This window comes from Melospiza melodia, chromosome Z (genome assembly GCF_035770615.1).
Source record: "Melospiza melodia melodia isolate bMelMel2 chromosome Z, bMelMel2.pri, whole genome shotgun sequence".
In the NCBI taxonomy this organism is placed as follows: domain Eukaryota; kingdom Metazoa; phylum Chordata; class Aves; order Passeriformes; family Passerellidae; genus Melospiza; species Melospiza melodia.
Window position 1 is genome coordinate 17479469 of NC_086226.1, and position 18418 is coordinate 17497886.

General features: G+C 35.8%; 1 protein-coding gene across 10 annotated transcripts in view; it reads left to right on the forward strand.

The window, feature by feature from the left end:
- Positions 1–18418, forward strand: part of KIAA0825 (KIAA0825 ortholog) — a 235845-nt gene that overhangs the window by 49804 nt on the left and 167623 nt on the right. For all 10 annotated transcript variants that reach the window (XM_063179912.1, XM_063179914.1, XM_063179919.1 and 7 more), the window contains exon 4: positions 1933–2602. In XM_063179912.1, the coding sequence (XP_063035982.1) occupies positions 1933–2602 (670 nt within the window). The remainder of the gene's footprint in view (positions 1–1932; positions 2603–18418) is intronic.

Here is an 18418-nt window from a genome sequence, read left to right on the forward strand (position 1 = left end):
AGGTACTGTAGTGAAAGTGATGGTTTTTTTCAAGAAACTCTGGTCAGAGTAGAGGGCAACAAGAAGGTTAAACCCTCTAAGGTATGTAACAGGTTTGAAACATCCAGAACAAAGAATAAGAGTTCTGAATTTAAAAATTTTTGTCACTCTAAAATGTACTTATCTATTGAAAAAATCTTGCTAAGGAAGAGGAAGGATTTAGTATTTGGCATTCCAAAATGGTTATGTTTATGCAATACCACACTCAAACTTGAATAATTTACCTGCCCTTCAAAATGGGAACAGAAATAAAACCAATATTTTCTTCAAATATTGTAAGTTAAATAAATCAGCAATGCTGAAGGTGGAAGGTAGAAAAGGTTTCTTTACCAGCCTTGCTTTATAGGATGGAGTATGCCTTGCAGAAATCAGACTGTGCTGATTTCTAGTGCTTAGTACAGGGCTGTGTTTTGGATTTGTGCTGAACACACAGCACAATATAGAGGTTTTTCTATTATTGCTGGGCAGGGTGTACACACAGCCTTTCTGCTTTTCATACTGTGACACTGGTGAGGAAGTTGGGGGTGCATGGGAGGATGGGAGGAGACACAGCCAGGAGGAGGTGACCCAAACTGACCAAAGAGATATTCCAGACCATGTGGCATCAGGCTCCATATATAAAGTATGGGGAAGAAAGAAAACAGGTATGTCTGAAGTGATGACCTGGTGATGAGTGATGCTGTCCTGGAGATGGCTGAACACCTGCCTGCCATTGTAAGCAGTGAATTAATTCTTTGTTTTGCTTTGCTTGTGTGCATGGTTTTTGCTTTACTTGTTAATCTGTCTGTCTCTCAACCGATGATTCTTGTGGCTTTTACCCTTCCAGTTCACTCCTCAGTCCTGGTGGTACAGGGGTGAGCAAGTGGCTGCCTGGGGCTTGGTTGCTAGCTGGGGTGGAACTATAACAGGTAAAGGACAGACTGGAATGAGCCCCCCTGAGGTGGTTTGCCACAATGCTTTTCTCTGCTGGGGAGAATCAATGGGAGATGAAGGAGTAACTGAGAGGGCTTCTAGATTCTCATCCACTTAAGGCTTTCCTACTGAAACTAAGAAAATCAAGAATATCACCAATTCCACTCAGTTTTCTTGTGATGGTACTATTGAGCTGTGACAAGAGGAGCTGCCATTTGCTGCATGACCTCTTGAAGCTGAAGCAGCTCTAAGGTCAGAGATCCTAGCCCCAGACTGAGAGAGAGCTCTTCAGACTTGAATGAAGAAGGAGCAGCAGCCATGTGATTTCACTTGCTTTGTTAACTGACTGCCTTCTCCAACCCATACAGCACAGATGTACATGGAGATCACTACTATATCAGTCTGCATCTTGGTTTGATGGGTTACGCAGCTTCTTATTCCTCTGTCCTGTGTCATCTAAGACTTTAATTCTTGACAAGTTTTCAATTTTACGTCTTTAAGCGACTCCTGGGATGACTTTTTTATCCTTGGAATGGTCTTTTTGATGATTGCCTGCTGAGCCCTAGAAGGTGACCATTTTATAAATTAATTCCTTGCTTGGTTTTATGAGAAAAACCAGTCATTATCTGTGTAAATCTTAAGTAATTTTTTCATATCGCTTTCTTTAAAAGATGCTGTGACAACAAAAAGGCTGCCAAGGGTTTCCTTTGAACTGTGGTCTAAAATTGATTGAGGAAAAGAGGTTGGGGATATAAGAAAGATGAGAAGATGAGTGTGAGTTATTGGCAGAGGTAGACAAGAAATTTAATTCATGTATAAATCCTGTTTTCCACAGATTTCATTATTTCTGTTGCTGACATATCTTGCTTGCTGTTAAGATAATTAGTATAAGAAACTGGTTTTAGTCTAATATGAAGCTGTTCATTTAATGAACCGTAATTTAAAAAATTTCTAAAGTACTGTCTGATTTACCTTTGCTAGCAAAACTTGTTGAAGAATGAGAAGAATCAAGAAGAAATGGTACTTCACTTCCTTCTGGATCTGTCTAGTCAGTGTGGTGTCTCATTTCCCTGTACTGCAAGTGGGACGTCTTTTGAGATAACGTCCTCGCTTCATACAATTCAGGATGATTCAGCTGTGGATGTGAAATCTCTTTGGGATGATGTGAGATTGCATCTTCGACAATTTTTAGTGAATAGACTGCAAAGTCAAGAAGAAACAAACACTAATGCTTCTCAACAACAAATGGAGTTTAAAACTCAGTGTGTGCAGCAGCTTTTGTTTCTTTATCCCAAATCAGAAGTCTTAATGAGGTATCAAAATATGCAGAATAAACTGGTTAGTGATCTTCTACAAAACTGTATTTTGTCTAGTTGTGGTGAAACAAATTTTGATAAGGTGGTTCATGGTTACCAAAGTTCCATACCCAGATTGTGCACAATGATAAAAGAGGATTTGTATATATTAAGTGGGACAATTGGTCCATCTTCGTCATTAAAGTTTATTAATGAAACTTACCTGGATACCATCACTGAAGAAATGACAGTTCTTCTTGAAAGACTTTGTGAACTGCAGTTCAAAGAAAATGCTCTACACATAGTTAAAGCAAACAAGATTTCAAAGAAGCATGGAGGAAGAGTTCACGCTGTGGGTTAGTAGTCTTATTTTATGTTCTTTGTAGTTAGGTGTTACTTTAATGATGCTATTTTTTAAAAAATATACTTGATTATTTTCTGTGAAGAGAGAGACCTGAAATTAGTAATTAGAGCTTTATGTTTAAAACATATTACCGCAGTTGAACTCTAGACTGTGTCAGAATTGTGGTGCAAAAGTAAGAGAGAGTAACTTATGTAATTAAACAAAATCCTAGTATAATCCATTGGATAACACTGTGATGTCATAGTAATTTTTTTCAGCCTGTTTTATTCCAGCTACTGAAATATGTACTAGAATAAGAACTATTTAATCCAGATTTATATAAACACAAACCGTTGTGTCTTCTACTCCCACTTTTTTTTTTAATTGTCAGACATTTAAAGGAGTTTATAGGAAAGACAGTACAGTAATGTGTCCATAAAACAGATAACGATTCACACATCAGAGCTGACCCAAAAGATTACTCTGCCAATTCTAATTCTGAAACTAAGAAACAAACAGAAAACCCATTTACATTTTCTAGTCTTGTGAAAATACAGTACGTTCAAGTTAATACTGCCTGGTCATTTTTTCTTGTTCCAAGAAATGTCAAGAGGAAAAAGAGTCTGTTGTTTATGTAGTGTTTCCTGTATTTTCTTTTTGCAGTTTTTAAGTCTGACATGCTAATTTCCAAAGGGAAGAACCAATGCTTTGAAAAAAAAAATACAGAATCAAAACTTCCATAACATAATTGCACAATTGTGTGTAATTGTTTTTTCAGAGCAGTGTTTGGAGCACACCTCTGTGCAGGAGCTGTTTGTTTAAAGCATAGCTTTCCATGAAGTGATTTGAAGACAAAAAATATTGAAAGTTTAGAATCATGTGAAAAATACAGAAACAGAAGGTCTTGAATTGTGCAGCATAAAGAAAGGATTAGTGAAGTGATGATTTGTCAGGTCTACACAGAAGAAAATCACATACTTCTGAGTTTTAACGTCAGCATATGTGTTAGTCAACTAAAAATTCCAGTGGAAGAAATGCAAAGATTATTTTTAACAGGAACTGAAATATGGAGGAGTACTGGAACGTGTGAAAGACAAGGAAGAAGGCATGCAGATGAATAGAAAGGATGAGAAGTTCGGTGTTGGTGGGAAACAATGAAAAGAAGTAGTGTCAGAGTACTGTTGAGATATGAAATAACAAGAAATGTGTTTTTGAATTACATGGTGAGATGTGAGTCAGTGAAAGGATTCACTGACAAAATTGCCTGGAGTGAACAGCAGTTTGTAACTTAATTTTTCTTTCAGTCTCAAAACAGCTCAGGAAGATGGGGAAGTTCAGTTATCTCCATTTTACATCTAAAACGTGGAGTTTGAAGTGCTCACAAACATGTCTCTCTGAAAAAAATCATACTTCAACTCTGTATTATAAGATGGGAGAAAACAGTCATTCAATCTGTTAATAGAGTACTTCCTCTGCCTGCATTTTTTTTGCCACAGGATGTGACTTTGCATGTTTTTGTGCCCGGTACATCTATCGGTACAGATTTCCAGTGCACATTTCTTTTGCACAGTCAAAAACACAGAGGAAGATGAAAACAAACAGTAAATTTTAGGTCTTGCTTGCTTGCTTTAAAATTTTAAAACATTTTCTGCAATTAATTAAAATATAATTTCTCTATTTCATAAATATTAGATCAGATTTTAATTTTTATTGAAAATTCATTAAATGTCAGATTTTGGAAACAGCAGCTGTCTCCTTAACACCAATAAAATGTGTTTAGAATTGCTGTTCATTAATATAATTTAATTCTCAGGATTACTTTCTTCACAGGGGCTGTCATAGTCATGTCTTCATGTTATTTTCCTTCAAGAAATTAGTATGGGTATTGATTTGCCTACTGGTTTTCTACTATTCTTACTAGTTTTCTGCAGAAAACTGCTCATACTCACTTCAGCCAGGGAAGCCATAAGGCACCAGTAGTGAAATCAGGCTAAAACAAAATATGTGGTCAGAGTTGTGAAGTTTTGAGTGTGATTTCAGTTTTTTTTTCATTTTCTGGATGTGTCATAGCCTATTTGGTATTATTCATCAATTCAAGCAAAAGGTATCCTTGTATCATAAATAAAACAGTTATTGCTGTGTAACTTATTTATATATGAGCTCATATGTGAAGAGTCTTTTTTGGAAAGAGATTTCTCTCCTATAAATATATGAATATACTACATTTGTACCACACTAAGTTATATAAAGGCATTTTTTTTCCTTTAGAATTAAAATGTTCACAAGGCAGTTCACAGTGAAATAACTATTTGGGAAATATTTTAAGAGATTTGTAGTAGTGGACAAGTTCTTAATGTCAAGTGACTTTTCCTGCTTGGAACTCTTAAATTCTGGTACTTTGTTGCCCTTCCACGAATTACAGTAGAAATTTATTTTTCCCAACCTAACATAGGCTAGGTTAAAAGACAGCTTTAATAGATTACCTTGACAGTGATACCCAGTTTGCCAAGTATTAAAAGAACCTAATGTATAAATATAGAGGGAAGGACAGAAAGAGAAGGGCTTTTTCTTAGCTGAAAGACAGATGTGTGTCTTATTTTTTGATGTGTCTTGCTTCTGCCCTTTGGGAGCCCTAAAACCAACACATTTCAGAATATCAGAATAATTTAATCTAGGGCATTCAAGTGGGACTGTTATCCCAGAGGTGATAGAAGGGTTTGTGTTTGCTTAGTCCATCCTCAGGGTAATGTGGTTTTTATTTTATATTTGTGGTGAGTTTTTTTTCATAAGAACTGCTGTAATTGATCCTACTATACAGCATAGGGAAAAAAATAACAGAAAATGATAAAGTAGTGCCAAAACCTCAGAAAACTTTGTATAGACAACATATTTCTTTTGGGAAAATAGAGGTAGTCTATAACAAGCTTTAACAGAGTTATCTTTAAAATATTCCATATATAATAATCTATTTGAGCAGTAAAGAATTAACATTTCTGTGCTAGAGCAATTATTTGTGAAGTACTATAAAGAGTTTATTTCCATTTATCAGTACCTAGGAAGTGTGTGGCTTGACAGAGAAGCTGTCAAAATGGCATGTGAAAAGAGGCAAATTTTAGAACTCAGCATCTTAGGTTGCCAGCTCTAGTGGAAGCAGGTGCTTTTATGTTACAGCTTGATCCTATTACCTGTTACATTGGTGCCTCTTATTACCTTTAATGGTGCAGAATTCAGCCAATAGTATTTGGGCTGTTCCTGTACAAGGTTTTTGTATAACATTAATTATAATTTCTCTGTGCACTCTCAGAACATAGTGTTTCCAGCTTGCTAGAATAATGTGCAAGGAATGTTTCCCAACCCACTCCCTCAAGTTTTTTTGTTAATAGGATTTTGTTGTTTCACACTTTCTATCGTATTAATCATTTCCATCTTTCTAAAGTTTATGTAGTGTTGTGGTATTTAAAAGTATACAAAAATATCTGTTGACGATACTTAGCATGGAAAGAATCTCAGCTGGTTTTCAGCTGAGATTTTTTTGTGATTTTTTGCTTCAATTTCCAAGGTGGTATTTCTCAGAGATTACTTGGGTTAAGTCTGTGTATTGTAGTTTTACCTTTTGGGCCTTTTTTGTGTTCCTTTGTTTACAAAAATATTAAGCTGGTTAAATCAGGCATGACTAACTTATATTAATTTCTCATTTGTTAGATGAGGAAACAGCTACTCTTATAGATGATAAGACATCTACCAAAGAAACTTAAACCCCATGGAATTATGGACAGTTGATGTATTAGTGGAAGGTTTTCTTTGGCTTTATTTATATAGTTTTTGTGTATAAACAGAGTATAAATACTTATATAGACTAATCAGCTATTTTTTCTAATTTCCTGTGGTTTAAATAAAACAGATTGGAGCTTTAAGTTTTTTTTTTTCTGACATATTCAAATTGATTGGCTTAATATCTTTTAAGATCACAAACTTACCAGAGACCCTTAAACATTTAAAATCATAACTGAAATTCATTTTTAAAATCTGAGGCAATAGAAATTGTGTTCCTAAAAATCAGTAGTTTGTCATTTTTAAGAAAAATATTATCACCAAGTGAAGGTAATCTAAAGTGATAAAGATTTAACTAAGTACATTTTTAGGTAGAAAATAATTAAAATATCTTCAGAGATATACTATAATATTAATATGAATGTATTACACTTTTATCCCAGTACGTAGCCTTTTAGTTAAATGTCCAGCAGGCTTCCTTTCTCTTTTCTTTCTCCAGAATATAACCCATGTCCATTTTATTATAAAGATATATTCAAATGTAAACTGTGATTTAAATTATTATATTTTAAATCTGTTATCTTTAAATGTTCATGAATTCCTACAGAATATGTTGTGTTTGTTAATCACCTAAAATGAACAGAAGGACTCACTACCATGTACAGGAGCTGCATTTGTGCAGTGGAGATGTGAACAAGAAGAAAAACTGACTCTGGAGTAACTCGTTGAAGTGAATACAACTTTGGAATGTTAAATTAAAGTACTTGGTATGAAAAACCACTTTCGAGCTCACTTATACTTAGGTATTCTCAGCAATTTGCTGAAGAGCTAACTTGAGATATGAGTTTTGGGATTTGCACATTTAACTTAAATTTGACTTCTCTACTATTTTTATGTGCATATGGTTTTATTCCCCCTCGTTTATAATTTCCTCTTTTTGAAACTAAGAGCTTTAGTTTCAAAAGCTTTGAAAGCTTTGTTTTTATCCTTCTGTATAATTTACTTTCACTTGGTTTGCGATGTCAATAGCCACCGTTATGGCCTAAAACAAGTCTTCTATGATTTTTGTCTTTTCTATCAAAAATATACCTAAAATAGTATTAATACTTGCTGGTTTAACAACCGCATGATTAAAAATACACCAACTGTTCACATCTAGGAATACTTTCAGCTCAATAACTTTAATGTAATTCATCTTCCATTTATATCTGGAAATTGAAGAGTTCCAAACTTGGATTAATGCAATTAAATATTTATATCTTTGTAATTGTTTTGCTATGAGAATTTATTGCAGATAATTTACAGTATTTGTGCTGTGGCTACAGTTGGTTTTCCACCATCTTTTCTTGCCCATAATCTACTGTCTGTTTTTCAACAAGTATGAGAGTAAAAGGGGAAAGTGTTTTAGTCACTTGACTTGCTCCTGTTCAGTCCTGAAAGTCCTGTTGCATCTTTCTTACGTGTTGAGAAGGCACACAATACAAAGTAATGCATATGGATTACAGATGATAATATCCAGTATGGCATCCTGCTTCTGCAGATCAAATTCATTCTGTTGTCCAAATCTTTGGACTGGTGCAAGCTAGCTTTCAGTTAAGTGTCTAATGCATCCCTAAGGCCACATGTTTAGAATTGCAAAGTTTGCAATCTTAATTATGGAATTATTTGAAGTTGGCCTTTTTTTTCATAAATTTTAACTTCAGGGTATTTGAAGACCCACATGACTAGTCTAGTGACTTCTAGACACTATAAAGAGAAAAATAAGAGAGTTACAATAAAAACTGTAACTTCATCCTCTTTGCTTCCTTGCATGTCCCTCTTCTTGTTTTTCCTTACTTCAGGACACCTGCAACATCCTGTTCATCCCCTCCTGTGGACATGATTGTTTTGCTTCTGTTTGTGCATGACCAGCAGTTTCTTTATGTGCTTCCATTGTATTGCTGCCCGCCTGGCATATCTTTCTGTCTTTTATTTCTGATCTCTCTGTCCCATCGCAGAGTGCCTGGCAACATAACTTCTGTAGGAACAGGGCTTTAAGGACCTATATAAAACAAGATACAGAAAGAATGGTGCCTTTGTGCAAGTCACCATTGCAACTGCTGACCCCTTGAGCTGCTCTGCACATATATTTACAGAATTGTAAGGTTGGAAGCGACCTGAATAATCATCTGCTTCCAGCTCTCCTATCGTGGGCAGGAACATCTTTCACTAGACCAGGTTGCTCAAAGTCCCATACAACCTGACCTTGAACATTTCCAGGGATGGGGCATCTCCAGCTTCTCTGGGGCAACCTCTTGCAGTGCCTCATCACCCTCACAATCAAGAATTTCATCCTAATATCTAATGTAAAGCTACCCTCTTTCAATTTGAAGCTCTTTCCCATTATCCTGAAAGGCACATGGTTTCATTCTTGGAAATTTTTTTTCAAAATGTTTTCACAATTAGTGAGTACTAGCTACTTGCCTTCCTTTGTGTTTTCACAGCATACCTGCATTTTCTTCCTCAGAATGAACAGAGCATTTAACTCACAGTGCTCTCTAATAATTTCATTCTCCTCCCAAGTGTAAAAGATGAAGACTGATTTACTCTATAGTCTGATATATTGTGAATTTTCAGAAGTCAATCTGACATTTATATACTCTAGTTTTCTCTTTAGTAATAAAAATTGACAAAATCTGAGGAACAATTATGATGGAAGTCTCTCTTTTACTTCAGAATATGGGCCTGCATGAAGAAGGCTTTGTAGGACTGCAGCAGATTAGAGGGCACTTTAAAAATGTCTTTAAAATATGTTCCTGTACAACTGATTCAAAGAAAGTTGTTGCAGGAGTCTTTTCAATATGTGCATCTACCATCATTACTCACAAGTCAGTGAGATGGTCTTGACTGATTTTTGCCAAGATGGAGAACCCTCTTCTGTCATAAAATTGTACAGCAAAAAGACAAAATTATTTTTGTCACAATAGTTTGTTCTGAAAAATAATATAGTTGGTTGAATTAGAGGGGAGTGTCATGCCCCCAAGATGGTTGTAACATGACAAATTACGATATTAATGTCCTTTTCACTGAGGCTTAGTCTTACAATTTTAAAAATCCCTCTCTCTTCAATTAAAGGGCCACTGTATCTACTGAGTTTTTGAAAAACAGAGGTTTCAGTCATTTTATAGTACTTTTTACTACATCTACTGAACAGAGCAAGGCAATGGGTTTATTCCAGTCCATCTGACCTGGAGAGAATAAGAATGGTTAAAACCCAGTCCAACTTCTTAATTAGAAATCTAGCACCTATTGCCCATAAATATTGTGGACTGTCTGAAATTAGATCAGTTACTGGTCTCAGATTTTCCAGAAGAGTTTACTTTGCCTAGAGTAGATTCACACACTGATCATCCTCTGGCTAAGAACCAGATCTTCATCCTCTAGCACAAGGGACACTGTACTGACTTTCTGTTCATGTGCTGGGAAATTCCAGCAAGTTCTGTAACACAGAAATTACATGTTCTGTTATGCACCATGTGTAAAGAAGTGTTTTAATTGTGTAATCTCAGCTCAGTAAGTAGGAACGTGTATCTTTACTCACAAATGTGATTAATCCTTCTTTTGTATATTAGTCTTTCTACAAAACATTTGTTTACAAAGTAGGAATTTTGAAACATTTCACTAGAAGTTTTTAAATGGCAGTGTCTGCCCTCTTTGCTGTCTGCCTAGACTTATTTTTTATGTTTATGTTCCTTGGAAAAATAATCATGAGAACTTTGTGATGACTTTGCAACTAGGGTTTTGAAATACAAAGGCACAGGAAGCAAAAATAAGAATATTGGCTCCAGCCATTATTTTTTATATTATTTGAACAAATTAGAACTGGCTGTATTATATCTTGGAGTAAGAGAAGCAGAAGTGACACAGACACTTAAATCTATTTTTAAAGGAAATACTAGTAGTAGTATCTAATGTCATGCATATTCCTTCGTACAGAAAGGAATGATCAACACATGATAGAAATTACTGGTTGGTTGAAGGTTCCTAGCAATATAATTTGAGTAGAATAGTTCCAGTGTAATGAACCAATCTGTGAGAGACTTAACGTCTGTGAGTGTTGAAAATTGAAATTCAGCTAGCAGAAATTTTTACATTTGCAGGCATTAAAGAAATGTAAGCCAGATTAAAATAAATATGTTGATTACTGTGTTTTCAAATGCACATTAGAACTGCCTTTTATCAGCCAAGTGTTATAAAATGGTTTGCAGAGAAACACATGCAAGTCCTGTCAAAGTTAGAATTCATGAGAAGATTTGACAGACCTGGCAGTCCTTAATTTATCTTTCAGCAAAGACCAAGGAAGATCAACTTATAGAGTTCTTCAAGATCTCCTGTTTCAATGTAGGTGCTATTTTCATTTATTTTCAGCAGGCTTTCTTAGTTTCTATGCTCTCTTAAAGCATTCTACTTTGGTGATTTCTGTATGTGAGTGTGAAGACTTTAGAGAATGTGATAACTCCCTCAGTCCACAGTGTAGGCAAGAGAAATCAAAGAATGCATGTGGAATCAGTTTATGTCATTGGCAAGGCCCAAATATTGTTTCAGATCTCTGAGAAATATTACTAAGAGTATAATTTTGTCATATGATAGTTCTTGCAGTTTTCAGAAAGGACTTTTTGGTAATTGTTACTGCTTCAGAAGAAATTATTAATTGTAGAATAGCACCTAAAAACCCACTCTTAACTGCTAGAAACAACTGCAACTATTGTCTGTCTACAAGTTTTAAAGTCATTTTAGTTGAAGAAATGTTTAAAAAATGTCCACTATTTCAGTATTTTGATAATTATAAAAAAAAAATTATTGGATGTCACATGCTTAGTTCATTAAATGGACAAGTCAGTTAATTAGTTCTAATTCAGAAATGAAATAATTTGTTTATGTTTGAATTGTTTCAAGTGTTACTGTCTATCCGGAATTGAAGTGTATGATAGGAATGTCTTGTAATTTATTAGAGGCTATGAATGCTTTTGAGAATTAAGGAGGAGGTTGAGTCTCTGGTTTCAGAGCAAACTGAGATAGGTATCTGTGTATGAAGTCATTTTCTTGAGCATGATTACAAGGCACTTCATCCTCAGTGTGCTTCAGGAAGTCTCTGTGGTCTGTTCCTCAGGGTTGTAAAGTAGCTATATGCTGTCAAGGAGTCAGATTTTTGAGATAATTTGTTTAAGATAACAATATAAATTTGAAGTCAGAGTGTGATTCGATGTTCTTGTTTTCCATCCTGTGTTTCCAGCACTGGTCTATTTTTTCTTTCATCAGTTGGTCAGTAAACATGATTTAGAATTAAAGATTTCATTTTGGCAGACCTACCCATGCAATGTTGACAAAGGACTTTAGCATTTGGTGGCAAACATCTAGCAACCTGACATGGAATCAACCTTCACTATGAGGTCAAAGCTGATCTCATTTTACTAGGAAGACATTATGGAGCAGGTTTTAATAAATTTTAATCAATAAAATAAAAAAAAACCCTTAAATTAATTTTAATTTTAATCAGTTGCATGTGTAGTGAATCTCTTTCAAAACATTAGTGTAGTTTTCACTGATGTTGTTTAATAGCTGGCAGTGACATCTCTGTGACAGACACACTCAATTAAATCTATGCAAATTTATGCATGCTTATCATGTTTATACATCAGTTAAGTTCCCTTACTTCACTGCATTTTTTTTTGCCACATGCACAGTATGGATATATGGTATAAGCATTTATGAAAGTCATGTGGTAATGGTGGTATCTAGTAAGAAAATGTTCACCATTTTTAGATCTGTAACCTTTTATTTTTTAAAGGGACAAAAAATGCCAATGTGTATTTTCTTTGTGAAGGCAGCTTTACCAGTTTATCCTGGAACTCATAGGTCTCACTGCAACTAACAGGGAGCTGCAAAGCAAGACAGGTGTTTAAAAACCCTTAACGGCTCAGATAACAGTTTACATCACTAATAGTTCTTTCTAGGTCTGTCAGTTTCAATCAGCAGAGAACACATGTGATCAGTATATCTGATAAACTTGTCAATGCCTTTTTAAAACAGGATTCCCCAATCTATTCTATTCAACTCTACTCTCTCCTTTCCTTTTTCACTGTTTCAAGTAGAGTCTTGATAAGACAGAGATACAAGCAGCTGTGTATAGCTAGCTCAGGCTACAACTAATTTGTGCAGAAAAAAATTAAATCAGGAGGTAAATTATTTCATGATTGCTCATTCCCAACAGAGTTGGGCATCATTCTGAAGAAAATATCAAATAATTGGTTTCAGACCATGTCAGACACATGCAATTCCCTTCTCTAATGGCTATGTGAGGTAGGACTAGGCCTCAGGGGTCACCAAAGAACTGAAAATAGCTTAGTGCCAGGCGCAGCAATAGAGAGAGCAAGCACATAGGAAATGAAGTGGCAATAAGTGCAATCTATAGGGGAAATGTGCTTCACTTGGAATTTAATGTATTGGCTTAGAATCTGGCAGTAAGCCATGCAACAATTGTTTACATTTCTGTCAGCATCTGCATCTGTTCTGCTTTGTAAATGGCACTTATCTTTGAGTGAGTAAATGGTGGAATCAATAACAACTGTTAAGGGATTTCCTTTTTTTTTTTTTTATTCCATAAAAATTCACGCTACAGACAATGTAGCCTTCGATTAATAAGAAACAGACATTAACAGGGTCAAAGGGATTTGTTTAGGAACATTTTATTGCTTCTTGGGTTTGCAGTAATTGTATGCATGTGACTTGAATGTATCTTGTAACATATACAAATTAAACTGTTTAAAAAATGCTAGCTTGCAGTAATGAAGATGATTTTTTATAATTATCGTAAGTACTGTGTATAGAAAACTGCTGGCACTGTTTGTAATAATTTAGTTCCATGCAATACTGTGTATTACATCTGCTATGCAGAAATACTAAGTTGCTTTTTACAGTATAAGCAAGTTAACGATTATATCCAGCAATACCAATTATTTAAACGTAGCAGTTGCATTAAAAATTGTATACCAACACGCAGTTTGAGAAAACTGTGAGCAGATGTCCATAAAAATGGAATATATCTTTACTAAATGCAAATGAAAGAATAATACAACTTATGTACAAGCTCTGTTTAGGAGATAGTGTGCAGATGAACGCTGTCATAAATCCAAAGTTCTTATAATAGTTATGGCATCACTTAAAAGTTAATATCGCTGACACCTGAGGAACACATTATTGTTAATGGAATTTATGACTGTAACTCCCTGTGCAAGGCTTTGAAAATTTACCTCTTGGAACACCCCTATATACAGTGACTGTCAGCAGCTAAGTTTGTTTTGCTTTATTAGGCTATTTCTTTCTGGATTGTAGCAAAATGGTAATTCCATTTATTACGTATGGAGGTTGTAGTTAGATTTTAAATTTAATATTGCACTTCTGATGTTTTAATTTTCTTCCTTATATAGCTTTATTGAATGAAATCCCTGACATTGCCTACTTGTGTCCATAGCAGAACAATATTGTAGATCTATCTTACATGAAATCAAGCCTTAGAAATGGGGACAGATGAATGATACTTAATGTATTGTGTATTGGGAAAGCATGTTATAGTATAATTGTTTAAGAGGGTTTTAGACCCTTGGCTCCTGCTCAGAGAAATCCCTGCTGTAATCATTGAAGGAAACAGTCATCAGGTTGCTTTGCAAGGATTCCACCATGAGTCTCAGAAGCAGTTTAGCCATGTGGCCCTGCAGAGTGAGTAGTAAAGGCTAATTAATCTGAGAGCAACGTTGTCAAAATGTAGTTATTCTTTACCATTTAGAGCCAGCTCACTTCTGATGCAGATATTTCTGTGCCACACCTTATTGTGTCAGATACCTGGAGGAGGTGAAATTATCAGAATTAGGCACTCATTTTTTGAGATCTGGTAAATTCAAAGTTATTTAAAACATTAGAGGTGCCATGCTCATTTAAAAAAAATGAAGAGAAAATAATAACGAAAGTTACATTTAGCTTATTAGTCTCATTCATACATGTTTTCTTATGCCTTTTGAGATCTTTAGTGCCTCCAGCTATAACCAAGGGAGTTGGAACACTTTTTTTAATGGTTTCAAGAGCTACAGATTTGAGGAAAGTATCACTTCTGAAACTTGCTATAAAATCACAAGTTAGCAGATATACACAGGTCATGTAGATCTAGCTCAGCCTTATTTCTTATGCATCTTCCTTTTCAAAGATGAGGAAAATCTTTAAAAGTGCTAAGATAAAGGCAGATACCTTGCTACTGAATTTAGGTACTTAGGAGAAGGTCAGGTACAATAATCAAGTGCCTTATAGAATGCCTTTCACTTTATGTTGCTTGAAAAATGCTTTAATTAACTTATTAGCTGTCTTAGAATTCATATGGGCACCTCTCAACTTCATCACTGGTGAAGTGAAATTCTATGATACCATCTGTCCAGCTACATCCAGCCAAATGGTCTCTGGTAAAATGGACAGCTTTATTCTTCGACAAGGGTGACATGTCCTTCAGATCTTAGGAAAATTTCTTCAGCTTCAATTCTGCTAAAATGAAAGGCCAAACCTGAAAATAGTACCCCTAGTTTCTCCAGTGTTGTATAACTGCATCAGCTGCCTTGGCATCAGCACACGAACCTTGCATAAATTGATAGACACCCTTCTTTTGGGCATTCTTTTTCTATTAGAAAAATAGAAACTCTCTCTAAGAGTAATATTGTTTGGGTTGACAGACTTCTGGTTCCCATTTTTTGATAGTTGGAGTAGTAAATGAGCATGCTTGAAGAAATTAAATATCCTTTGAGTCCCCTCTGCCTCTATGTGGTTGGAACTCAAGAGTACAGATTATCTAAATTGCATGGAAGTTTTGAACTTATTCTTTTGCTTCATTCCAGTTTTGTGTAAGGAACCATCAAGATTGATTTACTTGCTACAAATCAACGCAGTGCAGGTTCATGTTAATTCAAGTAATCTTTTAGTCTTCTCCCTCCTATCCCCCCAGAAAGAACTGCAGAAACCTCAAGTACTCTCTTTTTCCTCTTAGCAAAATAGTTGTTCTATCCTCCATGAAGCAGAAAGACAGTTTCCCAGTTTTTCTGAGGTCTTTGTCTGAAAATTCAAGTCCTTAAGAGCTATGCAGCAAAGCCTTGTATGCATTAGTGAGCCTGAAGACCCTGACCAGCCTTTTCAGGGACCTTCACCGCAGCCTGCCCATGAGATCTATTTCACCTGCACCCGAGTCCTCAGTCCCTGCTTGAACTACGTCACAGATGTCCTAGTGTTCATCTACTGTTGATTCAATTTTCCTGCCATGAGCTTGAACCTGCCTTATCACCATGGTTCCACTGAGTGTTCACTGAACTCTGCCTGACTTGTGGTTACCTTCACCAGGCCAGATCCAGACTCAAAAGGGTGAATTAGCTTCCTGATTTGACCTCAGATTTGTGTCATCACCATTAACTTGGCTGATGATCTGGACTGTTGGTTGAAACCTATCATGTTAGGATCTGCCTTACTTAGGATCTGCATGACTGGGCCCTGGCTGGCAAGGAGCCTGTCCTGCTGGCTGTATTGTCATGCTTGTTCCTCAAGTAGCAGCCAGACTTCAGTGGTCCCTGACACTGTGCTTGGTTTGAATCTTTTCTGTTGTAGTTTAAGATAGCTCATTTTCCTGACTTAGGATATTTCTGCTAGCAGATTTGGCCTCCAGAGCAGTTTAGGAATTATCAGCATAGGCATTGGTTTTGTACAGCAGTATTGGTGTGATCCTTGTTTTGCAGAGACGGAAGCCCGGGGCTATGTTCAGGAGCTCAGAACCTTTTTTTATTCCTCTGTATTTGTTTAGGTCCTGATCTCAACTTTTTTGTTGAGCAGTATTTGTAAATCAGTGTATTGGCACATTGGACAAGGCTGTAGAATGCACTTTACCTCTCTATAGCCTCTGTACCAGCCTTTCTGTCCCTTTTCAGAAATTCTTCTCTCCAGGTATTGTTTTAGCAGAAAGCCAACATATCCTGTTGTTAGGAGGTACTAAGAGGTCCTGTTTATGTTTGTCTGTATTCAGAGATCCTGCTGCAGCTATTTCCTTGTACAGGGACTTAATGAATTAAAGTCAGACATGCAGAAAAAATCAAATTTAGAAGAATGATAGTAGTAAATTGCAGGTGGTTCAGGAAGGAAGCTGGTTTGTATCATGTAACTTTCTCCATTTCCTTTCTATCCTGCAGTGTGACTGTGTTCACAGGGGTCTTAGGATGAGGGAAGAGATGACGATCTGACTCCATGTTTCAGAAGGCTTGATTTATTATTTTATGATATATATTATATTAAAACTATACTAAAAGAATAGAAGAAAGAATTTCATCAGAAGGCTAGCTAAGAATAGAATAGGAAAGAATGATAACAAAGGCTGTCCAAGCCAGCTGGGCTGTGATTGGCCATTAATTAGAAACAACCAACATGGGCCAATCAAAGATCCACCTGTTCCATTCCACAGCAGCAGATAATCATTGTTTATATTTTGTTCCTGAGGCCTCTCAGCTTCTCAGGAGGAAAAATGGTAAGGAAAGGATTTTTTATAAAAGATGTCTGTGACACTGCAGTTAGACTGGAATGCCATTTCTTGCTGATTTGCCTCTGGCTGAGATCAGCTTCATGGACTTTCAGCCACACTGTGTATTGTCCTCTGTGGATTAGATAGAATGCTAACAACAATTTCAGACCATTTTCATAATGGAGGGGTGCGCAGTGTCACCTGGCTAAATGAGTTATATTAGTTTTCTGACCTAACCCTCCAAGTCATGATCCATTTGGTAACATTTTCAGAGTAAGCATACTCCACTTTGTGAATATGGCAAATTTTCCTCCAAACAGGTTGATGTCACTGAGGTTTTGTTGAACATGTATCACAGCCTTCATGTCTATTTCACATCTGTCCACATGGAGACATGTTCTCTTCATGACAATCTTCTGCAGAGTTTATAAACCTTTTATGAGGTGTTCTCTATGTCATCGCATGGGCTGCCTCGCTCTTGGCGAAGCACACAGTTCTTAAAGGTTTTTGTCCTGTGGTTGTCCAATCAGAACCATGTCAGAAAAGAGGTGCCTTTTCATTCTACTCTGCTAAAAAATGGACAGTGATGTGCTTGTTCAAGCAGGCTGGTCAGTGTTCTTCAAAATTAAATGCTGCTATCAGTATTTTAAACCTAATGATCTGGATGTATAGAAGGCCTTTCAGTCAAACTTTGGATAATCAGGTGTGTGCACACTACTTGAGCATCAAGCCCTAAATAAATTAATTGTCATTTCTGAGAAACAATAAAACTGAAATATATTCTGAATGATCATTAAAAGTAAAAGTTTTTACTTTTTCTGAGTTTGGTAATGTAGTCTAAGGACAGCATTACTGTGGTATACCTTTGTTTTCTACACCCACTTGCTTTCAATCTAATAAGGACAATATCATTTGAGGGAATCAAATAAGTGGACTGTTTCCTTGTTCCTCCATAGACAGGGCAGAAATATCACAAAGTTTTGAAATTATAGGCGGTGGAACTAATGTTGTGTTCATTTTTAGGATGTGTTTTGTGGTTCTTACACTGCAGACTCAGGCAGTCTTTTCATGTCAATTAAATTCAGATTATATTCTCTAGTTTTCAGGTAAGGAGTAAAATTCTGTAAATGTGATTTTTTTGTAGGTTTAAGACTTAAAATTAGAAATCCAGTGATAGATTTGCTGTTTACTCATTATTCAGAGAGGAAAGACAAAGGCATTTATGCATAACTCTCTTGACATTCTTAGAAATGCAAGGAAGTTACATGAATACATCTGTTTGGAACTTGGAAGAAATTCAAATGTGGATGCAAAACCTGCAGTCCAATCGCTAATGCTGTAAAACTGGAATGGCATATTATGGAATTAGCTCTTCTACTTAGATCTAAGTCTATTTAAAAGTGATTTGTAAATGCCTAAAAAATATTTAGAAACTTTGAGGGAAAAGGAAGGTACGAAGTACTTAAAATTTGCAAAGGTCAGAAAGAT